Source organism: Triturus cristatus, chromosome 5_2 (genome assembly GCF_964204655.1).
Source record: "Triturus cristatus chromosome 5_2, aTriCri1.1, whole genome shotgun sequence".
Classification (NCBI taxonomy): Eukaryota; Metazoa; Chordata; class Amphibia; order Caudata; family Salamandridae; genus Triturus; species Triturus cristatus.
In genome coordinates, this window is record NC_140588.1 from 416,591,472 (window position 1) to 416,606,308 (window position 14,837).

The following is a 14,837-nucleotide window of genomic DNA, read 5'->3' on the forward strand; positions in this document are numbered from 1 at the left end:
AACTCCCTTGGAAGACAGAGCCTGATGTTTGACCTCCGTCTTTTAATGCACAGAAAAAGTGTCAAGATAAGAAAGAGATTTACAAGATTTAGGAAAGAAGCAATCATGGGAGAATACAAGGAGAGGTAGACTTTGCTCTTTGGGAGAGAGGAACTGAAGCTGGACACTCTAAAATGAATAAAGCCAGCAAATAGAAAGCCAGAAAATGTGACTTACAAGGCACAAAGCCAAAGGTATGCAACAGGCGGTAGGCATTCCCAGGGAAGCTTTGTGAATGTCCCCAAGTTGTCTTTAGAAAACCAGATAGCTGTGCTGTCTGGTAGGCTTCAGCCTAAAAAGCACTCCTTAATGTGTTTCAGCTATTTCCACATTCTGATCAGTTTGTAAGAGGCCCTAGGTGCAAGCGGTAAACACAAGATGGCTGACCGTCACAACTTAAAAATCCGTTTTTAGTGCTTTATTATTAGCGTTGTTAATGAAACTCACAAACGTCTCTCATTAAATAATTAACAACAGCTTCTTGGGAAGTACAGATATCCATTAACTTAAAAAAAAAAGACATGTACAAAAAGAAATTCTTGACTTCAGACAGGGATAATCAAACAATGGGTCATATTTACAAGCCCCTATCGCCACCAAAACGTCACTCTTAGTGATGTTGTGGTGGCGATAGGAGCTTCGCCTTATTTACAAGCCAGTGTTAAGCCACTTAATGTGGCTTAACGTTGCCTTGTAAATAAGGCCCCCTTTCACGCTACACTTAGCATGAAAAGGGCGGGCAATGGGTGTTGTGGTGGAGGTTCCACCGCAACACCCATTTATTTTGACGCCGCCCACTATTTACAAGAGCAGGGTAAAAAGGAGGCAGAGCCAAAATTAAGACCAGGGGAAACCTGGTCCTAAACAGGAGAAACAAGGAGAAATGCTTTATTTCTCCTTGTTTTTTCTGTTTCCATGTGTGCTGTCGTGGACAGCACACATAGAAACAGCAAAAGGCCAATGATTATTTATGTGCAGAAAGCTCCCCCTTCCTGAACATAAAAAATCATTTTTTTTAAATGCAGTTTTGCAACGTCTGTGTGTGCTGCATTTAGCAGCACACATCGAAGTTACAAAACAGCATTTAAAGACTGTTTATGTGCAGGATGGGGGACCTTCCTGCACATAAACAATCTTTCCCTCATCACAGACACCCATTTACTAGGGTGCAAGGGTGCCTGCGTTGGCGCCAGGCAGCTAACTTTAGCGCCAGCACAGGGGGAAACGTAGGGCTGCACCATATTCTAGTAAATTCGCCACTTTATTGTAAATATGTCCCTATGACTGAAGAACGAGTTCATGTGTGATCCCGGCTATACCTGTGTATTCTGAAATGGCGCGAGGTGCGTAGGAGTTAAGCATGGCATATTATGGCTAGAAAAGTCTATATGCATGATCAGTCAGTCTAACATCCACAATCCCAGGCACCTGTTCGTCTTCCTTTACCATCCAAGCAAGGTGCAAAGTAAACCGGCCCTAAAAAGGAATGCGAGGGTGCTGTCGCGACGTCCACCGCCCCAGGCCGTGGCACACTGCTGAAACAGGACACCAACCCCGGCGCTCTATCCACACACAAGGCGAAAATAAATGATTCACGCTATCAATCTTGCTGTCTGGAGAGTTCACAGCACTTTGTGCACACCTTGTAGCCGGATAGAATTACTTCCTGATTCCCAGGCCTGGGCGTGTCTGGTAAACATTCCAAATCGAAGCGCTACTGATGAGACACGTTCATAATAGCTTAGTTAAATGTTGGCAACTCACTCGGTGCGCACAGTACTCTCAAATTTCCTATTTCTATGCATGAGTAGCTCATCTTCTCTAGGTTGACTTTACTGTGCATTCTGGGATATTTGGTCCTGTTATCCCATAATGAAATAAAAACGCATTTTTGCATACCCTGTCTGTTGTTTCAAAGTACTGTAACTAACAGTTATTACTTTGACCCAGTTTTATGGTGCTCTATTTACCAACCTTAGAAGAGCAAGCACAAAAGGCTGAGTTGGCCCTACTAGGATACCAACTGGACATCTGCCATTTAGCATTTATGGCTGCAGCGACCATATAACACACTGAGCTATCCTGCAGGGCCATCCTGCAAGTCTCAGACTGCAAAACACTCCAGACCGGGTGAGCTTCTCATGCATGGACCTTGCTCTGTGCATCAGCCACATCTGTGGCTACAAGTGATGTGCATATGTTTGTTGACTCGCATACATTTGCCACACTTTAATTTGGAAAGACTTTCCCTTTTAGGAAAGGGAACTTAAACTCCCACAATATTTTCCTCACTTTTGCCCAGGTAAATGTTTTACTTACATCCCGTCAGGAAAGGAGTACTTAGCCTAAGGAACAATGAGACACTCCTTTTCTCTTACTCTGAATCAACCAATCGTCTGGGGAGTTTGTGTTCAATATCATTTGATTTGCCCTCTGCTGACGTGGCATTTCAATGTGCGCAAGAAATGCATGCAAAGCAGACAATGTGCCCTGGGGGGGTTGTATAAATGTGTAAATTGCCACATGCTACAGATTCCTCACATCTTTTCCCCTACACACACTTTCCCTATGTTACTTCCTCCGAGTACACTTTCCTTATATTCTGTTGTGATCCTATCATGAGCACCTCCACCTCATTTTCATAAAAACCATAACAATATCATCTACTTATTGTTATGTAAGAGAGGGGATTAGCGGGCTTCCCAATTCCTTATGTCATTATTCTCCTAAGAAGTTTTTTGCTTTCAAATAAAGGAGTTAAGGGCCTTCCTTTTGCTGTTCTTTTCCAAGGGTCTTTTTGGTTTGGTCTCTTTCGTTGAAAAGATGCCCAACTTCCTTTAGATAGTCTCTCGGACGACAAAAATATTGACAAACAACGAACAGATGTAACGCCAAGCCTATGTTAGCGATGTTAAGTGCATCCCTGCATGAAGTGTCGGTCAACAGAGGCACGGTCTGCTTTTCCACAAGGCAAACGAGGTATGTTCGGTGTGAGTTTTATCAGACTTTATTAAGTCTCAGAGTGAGTCCCAATTTTGTCCATTCTATTTTTTTTTTACCTAGACGCAGGAAGGAGTGGCACTGGTGCTCACCACATGTGTAATGACTTTGCCACCAGACTGCTTGCTGCAGGGCATTTATTACATACAACTATTATCTAACACTAGATTACACGTCTGTGATTGGGATAAAACCGCTTGGTATCAGTTATTCCTGTTGTAAGTCACTTCCAATATTTTTGAAGGGATTTCCCAAAGACCTGCTCCTGCCTGCTTCATGTGGCGGTAAATACCGTCAGCAATGGATGTTGTAAGTGCAATTGCTAACGTAGCTTTCTCTGTGAGCACTTTCATGACCGATCTGATGTACTAAGCAATGTTTTATTATACCAGGTCATCACTTATTATCACTCTCTCTGCAGAGCTTTCTATTTGCTTTCCAATAGTATTGTCTTTTTGCATGCAAGTGATTTTGCTCAGAATACCTGCACAGGGCCGTGCCTTCCTTAAGGAGAGAACAGCAACACTCTACAACTCATTGCACCTTTCTAGTAAACACCGATTCTCATATTAATGGAAATTATCGTCTAAACCGTGATAACACATTTTGCAGAAAAAACGTGTCCCTTCTGCTCTTTCCCTGGACACGTCCCAGCTGTGAAAAGGATGGCTAATGTATCTGGGGGTGCGGGGAAGGCCTTGGAATGAAGGAAACGTGTGGAGATTGGTGTGCAGACACTGGGTACTGCGGTTTCTTCCATTACTTAGGTAGGGCCAATACCCATATGGACGCGGGACACCTATCACTGTACCCGTTGACAGTGGGGATTCGGATTTTAATTCCGGGCTCATTATATGCACCATTGCTTCTGTGGAACCATCCCTGCAAAAACAAACAATTAGATGATTGCATTTTGGAAGGGCACATAAGTTCAGTCACAATCAAACATACTGAGATATCTGTGAAGGGATAGTAAATAAATGACTCTTTATTTTAATTGGAGTCCCATTAACAGAGAAAATATGACATTTACTAGCCATTTGTGTTTGCTAAAATATCCCACATCTTTCTGTCATTTAGCACTTATGTTTTTTAAGTGGTGCATTCAGTGTTTTCTCTGAGCAAACCTGAGTCGTGTCTACCGATGGCAAACTGGATATTAAAGGCGCTCCCTTAAATTAGACTACATCTCTTCTTGGTTTAAACACCATTTAATGCAAAAGGCGTTCATTTCTCGTCTGCAGCAAAGGAGTTCTTCAATCCTTACTTAGCACTTTGAAAACTGGCAGCCATCGAAGCAAAATGGCTGCTTCAAGATATTTTAGTGGTATTGCTTAATTTTTGAGGGGCACTTTTGCGAGTGTGGAGAGCGTTACATTGCTTTTCATTTGGGGTGGCATAACGTGGTTCTGGATAGGGACATCCACCCACACGAAGTTAGCTGCATGAGACTAGGCCTGGGAGGAAAACTACGCAACGCTTGCGGAGTGTGCGTAGTTTGCGCAACTACGCACTACGCGAATCGCACGTAGCACAGTGCAAAAACGCATAGCAGAGCGTAGCGGGCATTTTTTGCTCGCTCGCGGTCCTCAACGTCAAGTTGGCGACCGCGACCGAGCAAAATCAACATCCCGGCAAGACTTTTTCCTCGTTCGCGATCGGTAACATCAAGTTGCCGATCGCGAGTGTGGAAAATAAACCTCCCGGTGAGATTCTCAACGCGGGGAGGTCAGGTTTCTCATTGTGAGTGGTCGCATATGCTCGCGACCACTCGCGATGAAAAACTACCAGTCTGCGTTGAGAAAGCTGACGCTCAAGTACAAATCTACTCGAGCGGCAGAAAACGACAGCTTGCACTGTGCATGATGCTGTTCGCAATGATTGCACAGTGCGGACAAGCATCCGCCAATGTGCAATCATTGTGAACAGCATTTCCCTACCAAACTACGCAGTTCACGTAGCTACACGTAGCGTGCGTAGTGCAAAGTGCACTTCGCGTAGCTACGCGTAGCGCGACTACGCGAACTACGCCCTGGGTTAGTGGTGACCAGATGCTCAGAGATAGCTTTTTGACCCCCCCCACAATAATATATTTGAAAACATACACTCCTAGAGGAACCAGCACGAGATTATCTCTCTACCAAAGAATACACACACAGAGGTGATACACTGAGAGAGAGTTGAGAGGGAAGTGGGCATCGTATCACATTGCCGCAAAGCACAGGGTACTCAAATAGCTCCAAAACAATAATACTAACTGCATAAATATTATAATTCCGTGATGCTGTGCCTTTTTGAGATATTTGTGCAACAATGTGTGAACAGGGGCGTAGCTCGGTCAGTCAGATTGGGAGGGGGAGGAGCTTCAGATTTCCCAACCATCACTCTGTCACATAGTGTTAAAATATATTATAGGACAAGCAGGGTGCATGAGCGGGGCCCAAGGGGCAGTGGTATGGGAGAGGAATGTGGATTGGTAGGGTACTAAGTGAGCGAAAGCACATTATTTTGTGAAATAACCAAAATTATTGAAGTATTTCCAAACAGAGGGGCTTATTTACAAGCCCCTTGCGGCACTTTTGCGTCATTTTTCCCATGTTAAAAATGACGCAAAAGTGGTGCAAGGGCCTTGTAAATCTGCCCCAGAGTGAGGCGGAGAGTATGTGCTTTTTTGTCTGTGTGTGTATAAATTATGTTGAAATCCAACAGACACCTCACCATACCCGACTGAAAGCACTTGTACCTAACTATTTATCACAAAATACATTTATTAGAGGGGTGTAACACCATAACTCCCCCCCCCCACCACTGAAGCTACGCCCCTGGGTGTGACACTAAACTTCTTTTCAGAACCTACCAGTTGTTACCTGGGATCAGGATCATAAAATAGGACACCAGGAGGGGAAAATTGAACAAACAACTGGTGATTGCAAAACCACCGCTCCTGCAACAAGACTTTCATAAATATATATTACAAACAGAGCCAGCTGTCAGGTACTAATTCTTTCGTCTTCTTGTATTTTGAGAGATGTTATCACCCATCAGGTGTCCTAGCTCTGTCTATTGGGCTCTCAGGAGTGTATTCGCCTACAGGCTTAGATGCTTCATTGATTGATCCCCTTTGTCCTTTTTCAATGAGCTTATATAAGCCCTAGAAAGTGGTGGCTGAAACATTTCCAACATCTTGCTGCAAAGGGTGATAGTCTCTGCCCTGAACCCATTGACCTAGGTCAGGCCACAACTGCGAACCAATGGGCCTTTTCTAGGAACAGTTGAAGTCAACCAAGATTGTTGCTCCTACTTAGTCAAGCCATGTCTGAAGAGAAAGACTATTATTACTATTACAAGAAGATTCACTGTTACTGAACAATTTCTGTTATAATCAAGAAGAGAGAGGAGAACTAAAGAGGCTAGTCCGTTTCCCCAGTGTATATGTTAATAATCAATGAGAACTAGCTCTTGTTGGTGGCATGCTTCATCATTGGGCCCCACACGAGGTTCCGAGTGTACCTCAGGTGTGCTTCGACGCCAGATTACTGCGGAGCGGGTTTTTTTGGTTCGTGAGGGTGCTGTGGGTGTGCTCTGAGTGAGGTTTAAGGGGGCCAGGACCATGTGCACTTGCGCAAAGTTGCTGGACCCTCAATGAACCTGTTGTCCGGGCAGAGGCTCCGGCTGAGCTCCATGCTGAGTTGTTCGCTACATTCAGGTGTACAACCCGAGAGGAAACACCTCTTGCACATATAAGCACCGTAGCGTGTGCTTTACACACAGGGCACTGACAAACTCATAACAACCCCTGTAACACCCCGCACATATAAGGTCCTGACGAAAGCCAGTAGAAGAAAACGCCTTGCTGAAACTAGTTGACCGCACAGGACGTCGGAGGCCATAAGCCTACCGTGCACGTCCGATAGCCTTTGTTTTTATTGACTGCCTGGGGCCCACCATTAAAACAGTCTTTGGGACACCCAGGACAGTATTTTAAACTTCACTCAGAGCACACCCACAGCACCCTCACGAACCCAAAAAACCCGCACTGCAGTAATCTGACGTTGAGTTTGTCAGTGCACTGTGTGTAAAGCACACGCTACGGTGCTTATATGTGCAAGAGGTGTTTCCTCTCGGGTTGTACACCTGAATGTAGCGAACAACTCAGCATGGAGCTCAGCCGGGGGCCAGGTCCTGGCCCCCTTAAACCTCACTCAGAGCACACCCACAGCACCCTCACAAACCAAAAAAACCCGCTCCGCAGTAATCTGGCGTCGAAGAACACCTGAGGTACACTCGGAACCTCGTGTGGGGCCCAATGATGAAGCATGCCACCAACTAGGTTGGTGGGTGAGGGCCGTCATAAAAACCTAATGGTTTTCCCCCACTCGCAGACATACAAACAATTTAAACAAGAGCTAGTTCTCATTGATTATTAACAACTGAACAATTTCTCACAGCTAAAGAGCACAGAGATGAGGTCAGTGTCCATTGGTCCTCCAAAGCTCCGCGCATGTTCGATATATGAAGTGATGTGGAAACCATTACCCCTTCAACAGATACCAACAAAAGACAAAGCAAGACAGAAAAAGCTGGGCTGCAGTCCCCACTAAATCTTTACATTTTATAAACAGCTTACAAAATTAGTTATAACACCGTTTTTAAATTAATTTACATTTTTTAATTTAGATGTTTACCACTGAGCATCTCAATAGCAACAAAAAAAATGTATATTTTGTTTTTCTTCTCTTTGGTTTCATACCTGAAAGGTTATGTCTTGATAAAATCCATGTGTCTTTTGTATATACATATGTACAATAATGTTATTTGTATGAAATACGACTTAAAAAAAAAATTCCTGGTCATTTGACCCACAAAAGGAAAGGAATACTGGGCGCCAGGGTGAAGGGGAGGAAAAAGGGCAAGTAAAAATTGGGCTAGGGTGAAGAAAATTCCTTAAAGGGATCTTCTTTAGCAATGTCTTGCCTGAAACATATACCAATAAAAATAATAATACAAAAAAGTTCTTTCTGCAGTCCTAAAGTGCAATTACTGCTGCGCAGTCATGTCAGGCTGCGATCAGAACGGGCTAAGTTCAAAGTACAGGCATCAAGCGAGTGATATTCACGGTGGAAGGAGAAGGCGAGGGAACGAAAAAGGGGCAACTGCTCTGTCTTCCAAGTGCATCAAGTAAATACACGTTCCTTCTTCAAGGAACAAAAGTCTTCAGTGACGCGGTATCCTGTTTGACCAGTCAAGGCAAGGATAGTCTTTCTTCTAAACTCCTCTATTTTTAACTGAGAATGTTCCAATGTGAAACAGTACAAATAAACAGAGTCATAGTGCTCATGACGAGGAGTCGGGATTGGTTGTCGGTGGCAGCGTTCCTGTCCGAGCCTCTATGGCGCTCCTCAATTGACTCAACAACTCTTGGTGCTGATGAAGCGCACTGAACCAGGGACATCTGATAAGAGGTGGCTCTTTTCTCAGGCCGGTCAGGGCTGGACCCGTCACTGGGCCGCTGGCCGTTGAACAGCAGGTACCTCCCCCGCGCGTCCAGCTCCATCTTGAAGAGCTCGTACTCCATGTGGGGGAGCCGGATCCCCAATGCAATGCAGCCGTTGGTGTGGGTGACGTCTTGTTCCACTCCGACCTGCCAAGAACCCTCTGCCCCACACTCGTTCCCATTGAAGACGTTCAGGAGAGAAGCCGTGGCCAGGTCCATGGGTGTTACCTTCATGTGGTTGACTAGAAGTAAATGGACAAGGAAATAATTTATTTGTAGACACTATCCTCCACAATATTCATAATTACAGGCAGTGAGAAAAACATTTCAAATCCATTTTGCAATTTATTAATATCTTTGACTATTCACATGCCGCACACTAAAATGTCTCTCGTGTTTAGACAACATAATTTATCATTACTTATCTCAATGGTACTCATATCATCGACCTCTCGATGATAAAAGGCTTGTCTCGACCTACTGGGATCTGATTAGGTCTGGGTGTGAAATTCCACTCGCCAACATTAAGCTGACGAGCACGAGCGAGGAAAATCTTACTCCAGACCACGTCCCGGTGAGATTTCTCAACGCGGTTGACCATGGATGGCCGCTACTGCTCACATTGAGAAATCTTCCGTTTGTGTTGAAGAAGCTGTCGCTCGAGTAGCACATCTACTCGAGCAGCAGAAAGAAGCAGCGGCCTCTTGCACGGCGCATGGTTCTGTTTGTGCTGATTTTTCAGTGAGGGACAAACACCCATCACTAAAAATCAGCACAAACTGGCACGACCTAACACACTCCGCCGCTTGCAGAACTCCGCGTAGCGCGGCAACATTTTTGGGTCACTTTGCGGAGTTCCGCATAACGGAATTCCACGAACTCCGCCCAGGCTTAGATCTGATATGGTAACCTGCAATTTACACACAGTTTTCTGCAATGGGCACTCAACCCACAGAGCTTCCTTACTAGTCTTTTCAATGTAATGATAATAACAAATAAAGTAAATTGAGATTTCATGTTCAAAGCTGCACACAATGGAAATTTCGAGATTACAGCTGAGGATACAATAAGTACTGATTAAAAGACAACAGGTTTCAAGTTAGAACCGATCAGAAAAGCTACAAATGCAGGTAATCAGGGAACACCTTTGTGCTTTCCCCTTAGCTATGTGCCAAATTGTCAGGAACTCGAGCTAAAGCATTGTGAACTACGTAAAGGTTGGGCTGGGGAGGCAAAGATTGCAGGATATTCACTGTGTGGTTAGTCCGCCATTATGGTAATGGAATAGCAATCACTGCAGGGCGTCTGACCACCCACTGACTATGTGCTCTGGGGCCATGTGGGGACACAGGAGGAAGGGGAAGTTGATGGTCGCCAGTAATCTTCACTATTGCAGTCAGCGGCATCTTCAACGTGTGCTTGTTCGTGAAACTAAGATCTCTTCTATTTTACTAGTTGTTGTAAATCCATGGATTAGATGTAGGAGCGAGCTGCAAGTCAAGATGAATGCATGGGCTCTGGGCCACGAAGCACATTCAAAATGCAAACCGTATGACTGTGCAAAATATGGAGCTGGGTAAGTAGCACTGTGATAAAAACACTATGCCTGAAAGTGACTTTGCACAGCATCACTAAATCTATGGTAGTCGATGTATTGTGCCATTTCTCATCAATAGTGCACAGATCAAACTGTTTGGCAGTCACAAATACAGTTTGCTATGTGCACTAGAGTGGGCACTCTGGAAATTGTGCAAATTAAAGGAAACACTTGCATGGATAAGGCTTGATTTGGTTAATGGGGAAAAAGGTAGCAAGGAAGATTAAGTCATAATCACACTTCAGATGGTCGAGAGATGTCTACTTATGCCACGCACAGAGAATGTTGTGCCTATGTCCCTCACTGCCATTGGTGCACCTGTTCTACGCCTATACTACTCATACTCTGAGGTCCAAAATGCTTAAAGCCTCATTTACTCATTTACAGTTTGGGGATGTGGGGAAGATCTGCCGATGGGCAAAGAATGTCCCAGCTGCCCTATTTAGAATGCATGAACATCCATATTTTAAAAAAAGCGTGGATGGGACATTAGCCATACTCTACATCAGGCCCAAAACATTTATCGCCGCCATTTGCCGGGAAAAGGAATGGCTGCATATAAACATTCATAAATGGGGCAGGTCCCCGAGTTCGAAATATACACATTTTGTGTTGGTTGACTGTGCACACACAAATCAAGCAGCCAGCTCAAGAGGATAACCTGGTTTGGGAGTCAAACAAGGGCCCAGAGTTTTCCCTGGGAATGTGGACATCTAATATCAGAACCATGTGAATTTTTGACTCAGAACCAGAAACTACTATGGAGATGTCACTATTCTCCTGTGGAATATGACGTCTGAGAATGAAAGTGAATGGAAGTCGCTTCTTAGACGTTGGTGAGGACTAGGCTTGAAGCTGGAGCGGGTAACAAGCTCCCTGAGGCAGGTGTACTTATACCTGCGAGGGTTTATTGACACGATCTAAAGAAGCCCCCCTTAGTGGGTATATGGCGATTGAAGGAACCTGCGGACAATGGTGTGCATCACGTGGCTTCACTTTAGATGTCTGTGAGAGCAGCCACACACTTCTGTATTTAAAACCTTATGAAGACCCATTAAAACAGTAAGGGATAGTGGCAGCATTTCAATCCCGTTATCTCCCTGCCACACTCATCATCATCAGAAAAGGCAATGTCGTGGCCTGCATGCTCACTGTCATCAGAAAAGGCAATGTTTTGGTCTATCACCGGACTTGAAAACTCCCAGCGGAATCTGAGACCCTGACAAATACGGTGTCCCTCATTTTGCTTTCCTTAATGACTGCTCGTCGAGGCTGAATCCTGCGTTGACCTCCAACAGGTCAATCCACCATGTGGACCCTGCCACACCTATCTGGGAAGTCCACCTTAAGGAATAGCAGTTAAATTAAAGAGATACACAACCCACCGTTCTGCGGTGCTGAGACATAACGCAACGCAGAAGACAAAGATTGGGGTTATTTTGGATCCACACTCCCGACTCGATGCATCTGGTTGCATCGCCGGTTGCTGTTGGTTTTACACTGCCTTGTCTTGTTGGTCTACATCTGTGCCAGGGTATAAACTGAGATGTTTTGGTTGGAAGCAGTTCAAGGGCAGTCTTAGCCATTGCGGCCTCAATAACATACTGAGGCAGCCTTGGACTTCAAGCAAATCCAATTGTGTTTTTAAAAGCCTTGCACTGCAGCCCTAATGGCTTCCTCTTCATCACCAAAGAGGAGGAAGCTTGAATGAGCTTTGATGAAAGCAGGATCATCAGGGGGCCTGAAACTCAGCCATCTGCGGGATGTTTGTATAAAGGTAAATATAGGCACAACCACTGCACAAGGGGAAACAGCAAACATATGCAACATAGTATCCAACTGTGCTTCAAGGCAGCACTGAATTGTCCTTTTTTGGTTAAACAAACCCAAATCTAAAAACATGCTTCCTGTAGTTTATTTGTAAAAAAATGTAAAGGCCAATGGTAAAAATAAAAATCAAGTACAAAATGCTTTCTGTTACAGAAAATTCACAATTTTGCGAAGAATAAAAGCTTTAATATTTTCAGTAGCAGAAGAAAACCTAAAAAGTGTAGTCTTCTAAGATATAGGGCCACATGTATCATTATTTTAAGTAGCGATTGCCTAATTGCGATTTTCTCCGAATCGCAGTTAGGTAATCGCTATTCTTAATGAATGAAAGTCTTTTGAGTTTCATTAGCGATTCCTAACGGGTCGCAAATAGACCTACCTCATGCATATTAATAAGATAGGTCGCAATTTGTGACCCATTAGGAATCTACGCTATCACAGGGATAGTGGCTAGCTGAGGTCAGCAGACCACCATGTCTGTGATTGCTTTTAAATAAAGCAGTCTTTTTATTTTTTTAAATGCAGCCCGTTTTCCTTAAAGGAAAACAAGATGCATTTAAAAAGAAGAAATGAAACTTTGCAGTTTCTTTTTTTAAGAGTCGGCAGAGGTCCGTGGGACCCTTGCCTGCTCTTGAAAAATATTTTTTTTCCATTCTCAAAGGGGACTCCTTCCCGTTTGCAAATGGGTTACCACCTACTTCAAGGAATCAGTAAAATATGAATGGTTTGCGACTGTAATTCGATCAGAAAACATTCATAGATACCATTCAGATTCGGTATTTGGAAGGGACACCCTAAACACCCACTTCCAAATACCGAATCGCAAACACAAATTGCGATTCGGTAACATGTTACCAAATCAAAATTTGTGTTTTATACATACTTACATTTATTTACACATGGATTCTCCTTCATGTTTCTTATTTGCAGTACGAAGACATTGCATCTGGCTCTAAGTTTATTGGTGTTTTCTGACACTTTTGCAAACTCCTGTTTGCTCAGGGGTGGGAATTCTGAGCATTACTCACCTTTCATTAAATTTCGCCTATCAACAGAACCCGTATTTAACAAGGGAAAAGTGTACAGTGTTTATCGTACCATAAAGATTTTCGTGACTTGGGCACTAAAATCTGCATGTTATTCCCCAAAAACCTAGAACAGGGGTGAATTTCGCACCTGATAAAGTAATCCACGCTATTGTTATTTAGCAGGTGTGAAAAATATAATCTAATCCTCTGACCAACAAGGAATCAGGGTCATAAAGTTTACCATGCAAGTGATAAATTGCCCACTTTGTTTGAATATGTTACTGAAAATTAATTTCATGTTGTTTGAGTACTTAAAATGTCATATTGGAAGAAAACACTCCTTTTGTTTCTAAGAGATTTTTTTTACAACTGTTGTGATGCTTATGAACGCATGTAGCCTGATTTTAAAGAGAGCAGTAACAGAAAATGTGACAAAAAAAGGAAGATTCACTACCCACGCCTTTTAGTGCCTAGCTGACATATTTAGTAAACTCGAGGTAGTGAACATGCCACCGAAAGAGACTCTTTCCGCTCCAATATTAGCTCCATCACGATCTACTGTTAACTCTTCAGATATGGTGTCGGTTCAGTTTCCCTTTCTGGGATGAGTGGTCTTTCACCATGTCTGGCAGAGTAGATCACATGAAAGGACGACATGCAAATAGTGGCAAACCATCGGGACCAGATAGATAGTGTCTCTAAGATGTTGTAAAGACCCACAATATTATTAGGTAGGCTAGCACGTGGGCAACTCACAATGTACTTACACTTTTAGTACACATTTGCAGACACAAACTTTGCACCTGCTTTGGCCATTGATAACTTTTTTCCGCCAATGTGGTTTCTTATTTATTTTTATTTTATTTAGAAAGTTTTATATAGCGCTGGCAAGACCTGAGCTTATCAGAGCGCTTTACTGCCTTGGAAAGCATTAACAGACATTCATAATACAGTACGATTGTAGAGTCGAGAGTCCAATCATTATCAATCAAAAACGATACAGTACCATTGTAGTGACAAGTGTAAAATGATATTTAAAGACCTTGGGGGAGATATGCATATAACGTGATATTTTTTCAGTGTGCGTTCGGAGTTATTTCCCCGAGGGTGAAGGTGCTGATTTAGGAGGAACTCTTTTAATTGTCTCTTGAAGGTCACAAAAGAAGGGTTAGTTCTGATATGTTCTGGGAGAGAGTTCCAGATTTTGGATGCATTGCCCAAGAAACAGCGAACAAGCGCTTTTTGTTTGTTTTCTAGGGGGATGAAAAGAAGTGTGTTGGAGCTTTTTAGATTTCTAGTTTGGCATGCTTTAGTGAGCTTTTATGTGAGGTAGTCTGGTTTACCAGTGTGTAGAGCTTTGTGGGTGAAACGAGCAGGTTTGAAGTGGCAGCCTGCTTTGATTGGTAGCCATTTTAAGATTTTCAGTGAGGGGGTGATGTGATCATATCTCTTAGCTCCCGTAACAATCCTTGGCACTGCATTTAGAGTGGCTCTCCGGGGGGCTAAATATGCTTTTGGTATATCTGTGAGGGTGGCATTCCCATAGTCCAGTCTGGATAGAACAAGTGCTTGCATGCGATTTTTAAGTCATTTGGTGGGAGGAAGGGCGTAATGTTTTTGAGGAGTTTTAGGTCATAAAAGGTGCCCTTCACTGTAGACCTTATGTGTGTACTCATGTTTAAACTTGAGTCAAGGGATATCCCCAGAGATTTGGCAGAGTCCACCAGAGTCAGTTTGCAGTTCAGAGCGATCAGGTTATTTAGCCATTCTTGGGTCTATGGAAATTGGCCGTGGTTGGACAAGATGAGAATTCTAGTCTTTTCTTGGTTGAGTTTGAGGTAGTTGCGCA

General features: G+C 43.6%; 1 protein-coding gene across 1 annotated transcript in view; it reads right to left on the bottom strand.

Moving 5' to 3' along the window:
* Positions 1-7,621: 7,621 nt before the first annotated feature.
* Positions 7,622-14,837, bottom strand: part of APCDD1 (APC down-regulated 1) — an 86,223-nt gene continuing 79,007 nt past the window's right edge. The window contains exon 5 of the mRNA XM_085607338.1: positions 7,622-8,775. Coding sequence (XP_085463464.1) covers positions 8,321-8,775 — 455 coding nt within the window. The 3' untranslated portion in view covers positions 7,622-8,320. The remainder of the gene's footprint in view (positions 8,776-14,837) is intronic.